This window comes from Esox lucius, chromosome 19, assembly GCF_011004845.1.
Source record: "Esox lucius isolate fEsoLuc1 chromosome 19, fEsoLuc1.pri, whole genome shotgun sequence".
In the NCBI taxonomy this organism is placed as follows: domain Eukaryota; kingdom Metazoa; phylum Chordata; class Actinopteri; order Esociformes; family Esocidae; genus Esox; species Esox lucius.
In genome coordinates this window covers 11,419,987-11,432,173 of record NC_047587.1, presented here as the reverse complement: position 1 = coordinate 11,432,173, position 12,187 = coordinate 11,419,987, and the positions used below count along the sequence as shown (strand labels likewise).

Here is a 12,187-nt window from a genome sequence, read left to right as displayed (position 1 = left end):
TAATTCAGGATTTTCCTTTCATTTGTCACTTGTCTCTACACACTCAAATATATATACACACACATATATACAGCTCTGGAAGAAATTAAGAGACCACTCTTAATTTTTCTTGAATGTACATGTATGGCAGCCATTCCATTCCAGTGTCTGTTAAATTCCAAGACAGGTATACCTCATTAATTTATGAGGTACTGATTAGGTGACTACCTTAACCAAATCTAATTTAATGGGGAAAGAATAAAAACCACTGCTGTGGTTATCGCTGTCCTCTTGCAATAAAACCAGCTGGATGGCAAAAACAGTGCAAGTAGTACCTCAAAGGTAATTTGAATAAAAAAATAACTATTCAGCATGACAAAAGAGTTGAAAAGAAAGGCTTTGAGTGAGGAAAAGAAGGGTTCAATACTGGCTTTACTGGCAGAGGGATACAGTGAGGGTCAGGTTGATTCCATCCTGAAAATTTCATAAGAACAAGGTCAAGCAACAGACATTGGGGACAATAAAAGCTACAGACTGGCAGATGGCAAAAACGTCCACTGACCGAGATGAACGACAACTCATCCGAATGTTATTCAATAACCGTAGGATGACATCAAGTGACCTACAAAAAGAATGGCAAACAGCAGCTGGGGTGAAGTGTACAGCGAGGACGGTTCGAAACAAGATCCTAGGGGCAGGGCTGAAGTCGTGCAAATCTAGAAAAAAGCCCTTCATCACTGAGAAGCAAAGAGGAGCCAGGCTGAAGTTTGCAAAAGACAGTAAGGATTAGACCGTAGAAGAATAGATTAAGGTAATCTTCTCTGATGACTCAAATTTTCAGCTTTGCCCAATACCTGGTCGTCTAATGGTTAGCTGGAGACCTTGAGAGGCCTACAAGCCACAGTGCCTCGCACCCACTGTGAATTTTGGTGAAGGATTGGTGATGATCTGGGGATGCTTCAGCAAGGCTGGAATCGGGCAGATGTCTTTGTGAAGGACGCATGAATCAAGCCAAGTACATCCTGGAAGAACACCTACTTCCTTCTGCTCTGACAATGTTCCCCAACTCTGAGAATAGATTTTTCCAGCAGGAAAATGCTCCATGCCACACAGCCAGATCAATCAAGGTGTGGATGGAGGACCACCAGACCAAGACCTTGTCGTGGCCAGCCCAATCTCCAGACCTGAACCCCTTTGAAAACCTCTGGAATTTGATCAAGAGGAAGACGGATGGTGACAAGCCATTAAATTAAGGAGTGGTCTCTTAATTTTTTCCAGAGCTATATATATTTGATATATGTGAATGCTTTTGAGAGTCACTGTATATACAGTTAGGTCTGGAAATATTTGGACAGAATATTCATAATTTCTGTTCTGTACGCCACCACAATGGGTCTGAAATTAAACAACTTAAATGCAGACTTTCAGCTTTAATTCAAGGGGTTGAACAAACACATTGTATGAAACGTTTTGGAATTGCAACCATTTTCATACACAGTCCCCTTATTTCTGGGGATCAAATGTAATTGGACAAATTAACAATCATAAACAATTCTATGAATCCTTTGTAGGCAATGACTGCTTGAAGTCTGGAGTGCATAGACATCACCAAACACTGGGTTTCCCCCTTTGTGATGCTTTGCCAGGCCTTTGTTGCAGTTGTCTCCAGTAGTTGTTTGTTCATGGGACTTTAAGTTTTATCTTCAACAAGTGCTCAATTGGGTTGGGATCAGGTGGTTCCCTCTGCCATTGAAGAATATTACACTTCTTGGTCTTTAATAAAGTGAAGCGCTGTCCAATCAACTTTGCTGAATTTGGTTGAATCTGAGCAGACACTATATCCCAAAATACCTCAAAATTCATCCGACTGCATCTGTCTTCTGTCACATCATCAATAAACACTAGTTACACAGTGCCATTGGAAGCCATGCATGCCCATGCCATCACACTGCCTCCACTGTGTTTTACAGATGATGTGGTACGCTTCGGATCATGGTTGATCTTAGTTTAATCTGTCCAAAGAATGCTGTTCCAGAACTGGGCTGGCTTTTTTCCACAACTGTTGTCTTCCGCGGATGTCCAGGTCTCACCAGTGCGTTTTCTCAGAATGTACCAAACTGTTGATTTGGCCACTCCTAATGTTACTGCCATCTCTCTGACGGGTTTAAACTTGTTTGCAGCCTAAATGCCACACTTCATCAAATCCAGACCTTTTACCTGCTTAATTGATGAAGAATTAACAAATTAATAGCACACACCTGTCCATGAAACAGCTTTTGAGTCAATTGTCCAATTACTTTTGGTCCCTTGAAAAAGAGGGAGCTACATATTTAAGAGCTGTAATTCCTAAACCATCCCTCCAATTTGGATGTGTATACCCTCACATTAAAGCTGAGAGACTGCACTTTAAGCCCATATTCAATATTTAACTCTAACTTGAATATATTTTGTACCTTGAAAAAAAATATTACTTGTGTCAGTGTCCAATTAATTCTGGACCTAACCATATCTCCAGTGCCTCTCAAATGTATTCACCCCCTTGCACTTAATTACAGTAGGAGTGCAACTGACAATGACCCAAAACACCAAAATTGCAATTCACCAAAGGTCCCAATCTTGAGCACATCTTGCAAATAAGAATGGGTAAAACATTGTGTGTGGGTTGTGCAAAACTGGTAGAGACTTATCCAGATACACTCATGTCTGCAATTGCTGGAAAAGGTGCCTCTACCAAATTTACTTTGAGATTTGGTAACCTTTTGCTTTCATTAGTGGCAACAAGCCTAATCAAATCCATTTTGATTTCAGGTTCAAAGTCCAAGGGGGTGAATATTTTTTGAGAGGTATATCAACTAGATAATGTCTCAACATAAACACAAGGTATGCAAAAATAGTGGAATAATGTAATTTGAAATTGCGTAGGTTAAAGACCACTAATAATCACAACTTTGAAAAATGTAGGCCAAGTTTTTGTTAAAAAGGTGTACTGTATGCATGTATACAGTAATAGTTTCCAAACACGCTTATCGGTCAAATTTTTTTAGACATCAATTGAAGAAGAGCTATTAGAAACAAATTGTTCAAATATACTAAAATGGTAAAAGCTTTTTTTCAAAGGTGACTTAAATTCACAAAAAATTCAATAAAACCAAATTGAAACATAAGTTGAGATGAATCCTCAGTTAAATCAATCAACTAATAAACTCAACAATAAGTAAATGAAGTGTAAACAAAAGCTTATTAGTGTGGATTTATAATGATATGGGATGGTATTATAAAGTTCAAAGTAGTTAAAAATGATCAGTCATGCTTGCTAATGAGTTCTTTATCATTAGATAATTCACAGCACTGTCATTAAAATGTTTCCTCTCCAGTACTGTTCAGATCAAACAGATAAAGACCTGAACACCTCTGAGCCATTTTGCAAAGTACATAATTAATGTACATAATTAACTAACCCTAACCCTCTCAAAGAAGAGTAAACAGTCATCTATTAAATGATTGAAATTAACATAAAACAATTAGAGAAAAAAACTATTTTAAGACAGTGAGATGCATCCAGCTGTAATCGAACAGGAGCTACTTTACCCATACCTTTATCCACTGTTGTGGCAGAGATAAAAAAAAAAATCAGGACACCATTACTAGCAAAAAATTGTCATATTATTTTCTCAAAATAAGGAAATCACTAAAGAAATACACAGAGAGGATTCCTTAAGTGAGAAATCCATGAGGATTTGGGATCCATTTAACATCTTATTGCATCCTGACAGGTATGGCTGCTTTTCAGATACGTACCCAGCTCCTCCAGCTCCGAGGTCATGGATTTGGAGCGCATGGCCATGGACAGGGCAGCGGATGGCGCTCGGCGTGGAGGTGTGGGTACTGCAACAACACGGCACAGAGAACGGTGCATTCAAGGGTGAGGAACACAGAACAGCGTGCCAGTACGATGGGCCCGGATGTGAACTACAGTACACAGTTGGAGACATGTTTTTTAAGAAAGGTGTACCACAGCAGCAGAGCATTGATAATGTGACAACCTCAATTCTAAATCCAGAAGAGCCAAGTTCCATTGCATTAGTCTCACAAAATATCAAAATAGCCATAGATACACCACCCCATCCACGGACACGTCTAGACACAGTGAATCACGTGGCCGTCAGCCTGCTGTTAACCTCCCTCACAACTGAAGTCTTCTGCGTAATGATCAGAACTTCAATGAAGTACATTATCCATGTGTGTTAAGAGATTTAAATTGGGAAAAAAAGAGCCACATCCTGTCTTTTGTTGTTTCCTGCACAATTGTCCTCCCCATTTCATGACATCCTTGTTTCATGACATATCTGTGGCACCGATAATGCTTACGGAGTCTGTCCACGACGGGATTAGCTTGCTATATTAAGCGGCAGACAGGCATTCCAGTTGCTTTCGATTTAAAGTTCGTATGAACAAACTTTATGAGTGATCTAAGTGAACTTTAGGAGTGATCTAAGTGACTATAAACCACTTTTAAAGTCTAAAAACGAGAACAGACGGCTCTAGTGGGCGTGTGACACCACTTTATTATTGCCTGAGATGCCTGCACAGCCCCAGACCTGAACTCAGTAGAACTTCATTGGGATAAGAGGAACTAGGCTGCTAGCAGCCTAAATGTACAGATGTCCTGTGTTACAACTTCCATTGCATCACTATTAGTGAACATCCTTGTCAAAAGACAGATGGTAGAATCCAGACCCAGAATAATTCAGGTTGTTCTGGAGGCAAAGGAGGTCCGACCCAGTATTGGATTGGTGTGTCTTCTGGCCACTGAGTGTTTCTAAAATATGCTCCTGACAGTGCAGTTATTAGGCCTACATCCACTTCAAAATGTGCTGCAGTACGGGTACATTTTTTCATGGCCCCAATTGTAAAACCACTGTATCAGCTTCAAGGCTGAAAATCAGCAATTCATGGAACACTGCAGTGTGGTCAATGCTCTTCCAGGGTGTCAGCTTCTAGCATCCACATACAGCGCAGTACTACAGCATGAGGCTGGGACAAGAGGGTGTTAAACAGACTTGGGTTTGAACACCATTTAAAATCTTTCATATATTTTAAACATTTGCCTCCAGCCTACCTGGACGGCAGGACTTGCATTTTTTGACATATTCAATGGGCTCATTTAGCCAGGCATAACATACTCAACCAAACAAATTATTCCCAACCACTTAAAATAGTATTTGAAACCAAGTTCAGATATACAGGAAGTCTAAAAGCTGCAGCCTTGCCCCAGTCCTCATCGAGGGTACTGAGGTGGAGCGTGTCCAGCTTCAAGTTACTAGGTGCCCACATCTCTGAGGACCTCTCCTGGACCCTAAGCACCTCAGCTCTGGTCAAAAAGGCGCATCAGCGCAGGTACTTTTTGACGAGGCTGAAGAAAGCCCGCCTGTCCTCCAAGATACTTGTGAACTTTTACCGCTGCACAATTGAGAGCATTCTGACAAACTGCCCCACAGTGTGGTTTAGCAACTGCTCCATAGCCGATCGGAAGGCCCTGCAATGGGTGGTGAAAACCACCCAGCACATCACTAGTGCCCAGTTCCCAGCCATCGCAGACCTTCAACTGTTTGTCCTCCTACCATCAGGCAGGCGGTACAGGTCTCTTCAGTCCCACAACAGCAGGCTCAAGAACAGTTTTTCTATCTACTGTAACCCTGCTGAAATCTGTGACCCAGAGAACTCAGTGAACTCTGTGACCCATCACTAACCATACCCCCCCACCTCTCAGGGACCTTGTTGCACTACTCTTTTTGTACTACTCTGACACTGCCTTGCAAAGTCTGATAATGGAAGCTATCAGTGGTTGCAGATACGTGTCTACCTCAGGAACCTCACCACTGCTATCTCTGCATTTCAGCTGCACATGCAAGTTGTACGTCCAATTAGCCTCTTTGCACATTTAGAACAATAATGCAACAATAATGTTTAACCACAGTGGCTAGAAAAACTCACTAAGTGGGGCTGAAATTTAGGAAAAAACCTAGAGAGGAACGAGGCTCTGTGGGGTGACCAGTCCTCTTCTGGCTGTGCCGCACTCCTCTATTTGCCTTAATTGCACATTAAGTATTGCCATTTGTACTGCATTTGCCTTCATTGTACATCTATAAATTCCACTTGTAATATACATATACTTAATACTTGTAAATTTTCTGCCCTCAATTTGCTGTACTTGTACTGTTCAAGGACAAAAAAGTTGAATCTAATGTAATCTGTTATCGATGGCCAGATAAGACCCTCGCTGTTTATTTAAGCCCGGCCATCAAAGTTGAGGCAGGGCTTTCTAGGGCTAGGCAACACAATGGAAGTGGATACAAGGCTTACATTTCTTCCTGGCAGTGTCGTCAGGGTCCAGATTCCTGCTAACTGTCACCACTTTGATGATGAGCCGGTTGCCTCCATGTCGGATCGTATTGACCACCTGTTTGTGGCCCACCTTCACCACATTCTCCTGGTTCACCTGCAACAGAACAGCGGAGTGAGACAATGGGACCCGTTCACCACTCACTGACTGGACAGAATATTAGGAACACGCAGCGTTAGATGTAATATACCAACAGAATCATCATGCAACAACGTACTGTTGACATGATCTGCACTTGGCAAAATCAACAAAAATACATCACTCCATGTCTTTACAGAAAAAGCAAATCACTAAAGCACAGCTGTATTCAAATCCTGATCTCCACAGATAAAACTCTACATCAAGCAGTTATTAACTTGGAAAAGTCAAGAAGTCAGCATCTCTTCCTGATTCTAAGACTGGCCTGATACTCAGTAAAAAAAACAACACAATGCTTAAAATAGAAAAGCATCAACCCAGAAAAACTTGGCAAACAGTGAAGTCTGACTGACATTGAACCAGATTAGATATCTCCAGTTCCATTAGCTACAAAACATTCCCCGCCATACCATTTTTGTATGGTTTTCAGTGCTTCATACACTCTACAAGAAAACCTCTTGTGGGCAGATAAAATTTCGAGAATCTGTCACAGCACACTAAGAATGATCCGATTTACGACCAACAGTCGTTCGTTTTGCGAATGCTGGATTGTGTTAATGCTGGCGCTTAAACTAGTCAGTGATATTAAACCTGTGTGCAGGAGATAAATGGTATCAAATAGATTCCACAGCTACCAAGCCACATTGGGTGAAATTGAAGGAAAACGGTTTGGAGAAGCATACTGTAACCCAGGTTAAAATAGCTTAAGTTAATGTTAATTTTAATAATTAAATAAATATATGCAGATGAATTTCATAATATTGGTTATAAAGTTCATGACTCAACTAGGTTAAAATTAATATCCAAGGTTTAGTAGCAATGCATCCTATTAGTTTGTCATGTTAAAAGGTGTCCTGGTGCTTTAAGATACTGCCGTTGTATCAGCCAATCACAATGGCTGTATTTCTTCCTGTGGCGGGAAGAACTGTGTGCATGAACTGAACGCTAGCAGAAAGACGTTAACTAGATTGAGCGGGAAATAAGTGTTTTAAGCGCTCATATTTTTTTTTCCGAAGTGTTTTATGTTACATTCTGTCTACACAGGTAGACTGTGGATTATTTTGCTGTTATTTAACAAGTTGACCGAAAGTTAGAACTGTGAACGTTCGAATGCTTGAAGCCAAGTTATACGCTGCAAGCAGACGGTAAAGGCGAGCCTCCTGTGAGAAGATCCACGATTGACAATCATATTGCATCCGTGTGTTTCACCTGCGTGCTCTGCAAGGACACCAACTCATTCACCCCGGTTGTGGTAGGACTAGTTCTGCTGCAATTCTTCCGTTGGACTTGAAATCTGGGTAAGAGTGGACTCACTGTAAACTTCAGCGTCTCACATCGCGCTGGATTTGTGTGGACTGCACAACGTGGTCACAGTGTTGCCAACTCCTGAGTAAGGAAAGGCTGTCCTAAAAGTTGCTAGAAGTCGCTAAATGAAGTCATCGCCTAATTTGCATAATTTCCCATCAGCATCATGAATTGATTTCTTTTTTCTTTTTTAACATACAAAACTCTCATTGGGGAAAATATACATGCGTATTTACAAATGTTGTCCATGTACAAGAAATAATCACCTGAGCAAAAAAACAAAGAACACATCAAAAAAGGGGGTGTCATTGAAGTCAAAATCAAAAGGCTAGAAAAAAATTAACATTTAGAGACACACAAGGGGAGATATCATCATGGTCATAGATTAAGAGAACTGCACGTGATGTGAGTCGAATCATACAGAGGGCAATTTATTTTTGACAAAGAACATTTACATTTTACATTATGGGCGGGAAAAGCCAGCGGGGCTTCCCGCATGCGCGATTCATTTTCAGTCTGGACCAAGCCCTGAAAAGTGAAGCTATAACGTCTCGATCGCCCCCTGGTGAGTGGTCCCAGTATAGGTCATAAACCCCGCCCTCCCCATGTTATTCAATGGGACGCGAGACCAACTAAACATTTAAATTACCCTTCAAATATATTTTTTCCGAAGCTGGTTTCTGTCATTTACTGTAGTTTGTATCACGCTAATGTAAATTCAAGAGTTTGTTTTTAAAATAAGTTGGTTTTTAGTTAGTTATTTAATGCTCTAAAAACGGTGGTCTCTGATAACACCACAAAAAGTTGCTAGATTTGTTGCTAGTCGCTTTTTTAAAATAAAAGTTGCTAATGGTGTCTGAAAAGTCACAAAGTCACGTAAGTTGGCAACACTGCGTGGTCGCTAGCACGATTTTGAACTTATTGAAAAGACACTGATTAAGGTTTAACTGTTTGTGTTGAGTATAATTCACTATAGTTTTTCATTCTGTTGAACTGTGAATGTTATATTTGATTTTACATTCCTTGTGTTATTTTCCATGTAGCCTATGTTGTGCCAAACTGGCAAATTGGTTTGATATTGCAAGATCTTAGCTTCAGTAGCTCACTGGCGTAGCATGTTAATAGGGAAATAAGAGATGAAAAAATATAGCCTAAGTTGAAATAAGAATATATGGCAAACTGAGACTACAATTAGTACTGAAAATCGAGTTAACTCAAGATAATAGAAACTAAATAGCAAATTAAAGAGAAACTTTAATTAAACATAAGTTGAAAGTCATTCTTGAAACCAAATAGGTTGAATTAAACTGAAGATAAGAAATATTATTTCATTTTTTTCCAAAGGAAAGGTTCAAACTTGAATAGATTGCATTTAAGTGCAAATAGTATGTCCATGTTATGTGAATTGTTTATGTAAATTGTGTTATTTGGTACCATTTACTATTTCTATCTGCTTCTAAATTCTTTCTAATCTTTTATATAAACAAGCCGGCATTTAAACTTTTCTGTCTGGGGTATTATTATTTATCTACAAACTGCTCCTCCGAACCTAGAGCCTGGTCCTAACTTATCTACTTCCCTGTAGTAAGTGTTACAATACCATTTTTCTTCACCCAGAAGTAAAATAGGAAATGACAAATCTGAAAGTAAATTCTACATCTGGGTAACACGAATGTTTGTTCAGAGGAAGCACCTTATTACCAGACTGATCACCAGTAATTATACTTGTTATACAAGCAAATTTGTACATAATGTCTTCATTATTATTCTACAATATGTAAAATAGTAAAATAAAAGGAATTCCCTGAAATTAGGTGTGTGCGAACTTTTTAATAGTATTTCATTTCTGAACAAATCAAAGACCTCTGTTAGTTCCTGCTCCTCTTAAGGTCACAAACCATATGCAGTCTTTTTACAAAGCCCACAGTACTAAAACCTCACAAGATGTATAATGGATTCCAACTCATCTTAATGCTCACCACCCATGAATGTATTTCAGCATATGGAATTCTATCCCTATATAAATTCAATTCAAGGGCCTTATTGATGCCACGTCCTGAGACCCAACTCTCCCTCATTTGGAGCATGGTGTTTATTGTCATTTTTGCACTCGCCTGTATATCTGCATTTCGGTCCTCACCCGTTTATCGTCATTGCCCTCACCGGTGTTCCCACTTTAAAGTACATCTTCCCGCATGGGTCTTGTCAGTCACTGTCTGGACTTCATCTCTTTGCGAGTTGTTCTATGGTGTTACATATTAGTTCTGTCATCAAAGTCCTCCGTTCTCCCTGCACCTGTGTCCAACCTCCTCAACAACATCCCAGTTGGCATGGGGAACATTTGTTTACTTCGCTAAAGCAAGGGAGAAACACTATGATAAATAAGTAAATGCTGACTACAACTAGGAACCAGTGCAGTAACATTGTGTAAGACCATGTGTAAATGTAGTTAGCGAATGAAGATGATTCTGAGGAGTACAGACAGACGTTAACTGTGCCTCTGTCGGTCTAATTAATCACTATGTCAGGTCTATTCCTCAGCATCATGTTACCCCAGCAGTCTGTATTGGCAGGCGGCTCTGCTCTGTTCACACCTTTTGGGGGAGAGGTCTCTTCTATTGATTCCACTTCATTACCCTCTAAGGGCAAAGACTGCGTGTGTGTTTGTGTGTACTTGCCTTTTTATTAGAAAGGACAAGAGAGCAAGGGGATGACAGAGTTGTTAAAGAACTGGAAGGTTAACTCCTCTAGCCAATGAATTTTAACCAACCAATGCATCTTCCCCTTGGTGATAAACAGTTCAGTACTATTAAGTACATCTATCAGCGCCTCACTGTGACTGTGAAGAGGTAAACACCAATACTGTCAGTTGTGTCATTCCAGTAATGAAAACAATGGTTGGCTCAGCGATCCATTCCACTGTTACAGCATGATAAACTGGCAGTGTAAACTGACCGGCTGCTCTGCTTGCTGCACCTTTTATAATGGAGGGGATCATTCTAAAGACAAAAGAGAGAGGCGTAATGGCCCTTCCCATAGGCCCTGGTCAAAGGTAGATCTCAGAGTAGAATAATATTTTATAAAACTTGGGTGTCCTCCAAAGCACAAACCAAACAAGCACAAGCAATGACGAAGTTCAAAGGTGATCTCCACAAAGTAATCTACCCCTCAGATTCTACCTAAAGAGTTCTGCACACAGTAATGTACCCTCAAGGTTCTAACTACACCGTCAAGAGCTCTGCATGCGGTAACGTATTCTCAAGGTTCTAAATACACCATAAAGGGATTACCGTGACTTTGATTGTAGCTTACTGGCAGCTTGGCGGCAAGAAAAACGCTGCATTTCATATTAAAGTATACCTGATATGACAGGGATGGGTATCAAATCAAGTACAGTGTATTAAGATACAACTCTGTTCCCAAAAAAGTTGAGACGCTGCATAAAATGTAAGTAAAAACAGTATGCAACAGGGATGCCCTCTGGGTTGAGTTTGTTGGTCCTGAACTACAGGCAGCTGACCTGTATTGTCTCAAATTGGGGATCTGATTTAAGTTGACCTTTGTGTCTACTGTTGTGGATTATTGTTTAAGACTTGTGCATTTAATGCCACGCCTTTCAGACACCCAGAATTCGCCAGAGCCGAACGACGTTTGGCATCATTAGCGTACGAACCGGCCCTATTAGCATACACATTCTCCGCTGCAGCATCACCATCCAGCCAGAGCATCAGTTCATCTACTGGGTCGTTATCAAACTACATAGAATTGTCAAAAGAATTATGAATTACAGAACTTGTTTGTTTAAAGTGGTTAATAAATTTGGAGAATACAATAATTTGTTTGTATTGAAACGGTTTAGAAAAAAGAAAGATTAAGAAAATAATACAAAACAATTATTTCTAAGAACACAGACTAAAGTATTTTCATCCTTTTTTAGGCCCTAATAAATGTGTACACAGCCAATCTATAGGTTACATGAACTGTCTATAGATTAAATGAATAAGTAATCGAAAAAGCAAGAGGAGTTATTAGAAAAAGACAAGGTCCATTTGTCCAAATGAATAGTCTACAAAAACTGGGCATCTTTGCAGGACTCTCCTAGGGGTTGGAGTGGAGCTATCGAGTTGATGTCGAATTGTTGAGTAGCCTATATCGTTTGTATTGTGTTTCAATAATGGGTACCATTAGCGGCTGTATGGGTACCAGTGCTAAGTGGTGTATGCCTTTGGCGGATTAAGTCAGAAAACACTGTAAAAAAGACTACTAAACAGGTAAATAATCTCTAAATAGTTTTCCGTTTGTGAGTTTAGAATTATGACCACGGAACAATGTAATATACGCCTATTTAGGCACAGTCATGGA

At 40.0% G+C, this 12,187-nt stretch overlaps 1 protein-coding gene across 4 annotated transcripts in view; it reads right to left on the bottom strand.

Annotated features, from left to right (window-relative positions):
* shank2b (SH3 and multiple ankyrin repeat domains 2b) overlaps positions 1-12,187 on the bottom strand; it is a 100,034-nt gene that overhangs the window by 14,799 nt on the left and 73,048 nt on the right. For 2 of the 4 annotated variants that reach the window (XM_034288307.1, XM_034288309.1), the window contains exons 17-19: positions 6,343-6,478; positions 3,778-3,864; positions 3,574-3,582 (exon numbers count right to left, since the gene is read on the bottom strand). In XM_034288307.1, coding sequence (XP_034144198.1) covers positions 3,574-3,582; positions 3,778-3,864; positions 6,343-6,478 — 232 coding nt within the window. The remainder of the gene's footprint in view (positions 1-3,573; positions 3,583-3,777; positions 3,865-6,342; positions 6,479-12,187) is intronic. The other 2 variants (XM_034288308.1, XM_034288310.1) reach the window with 1 other exon arrangement.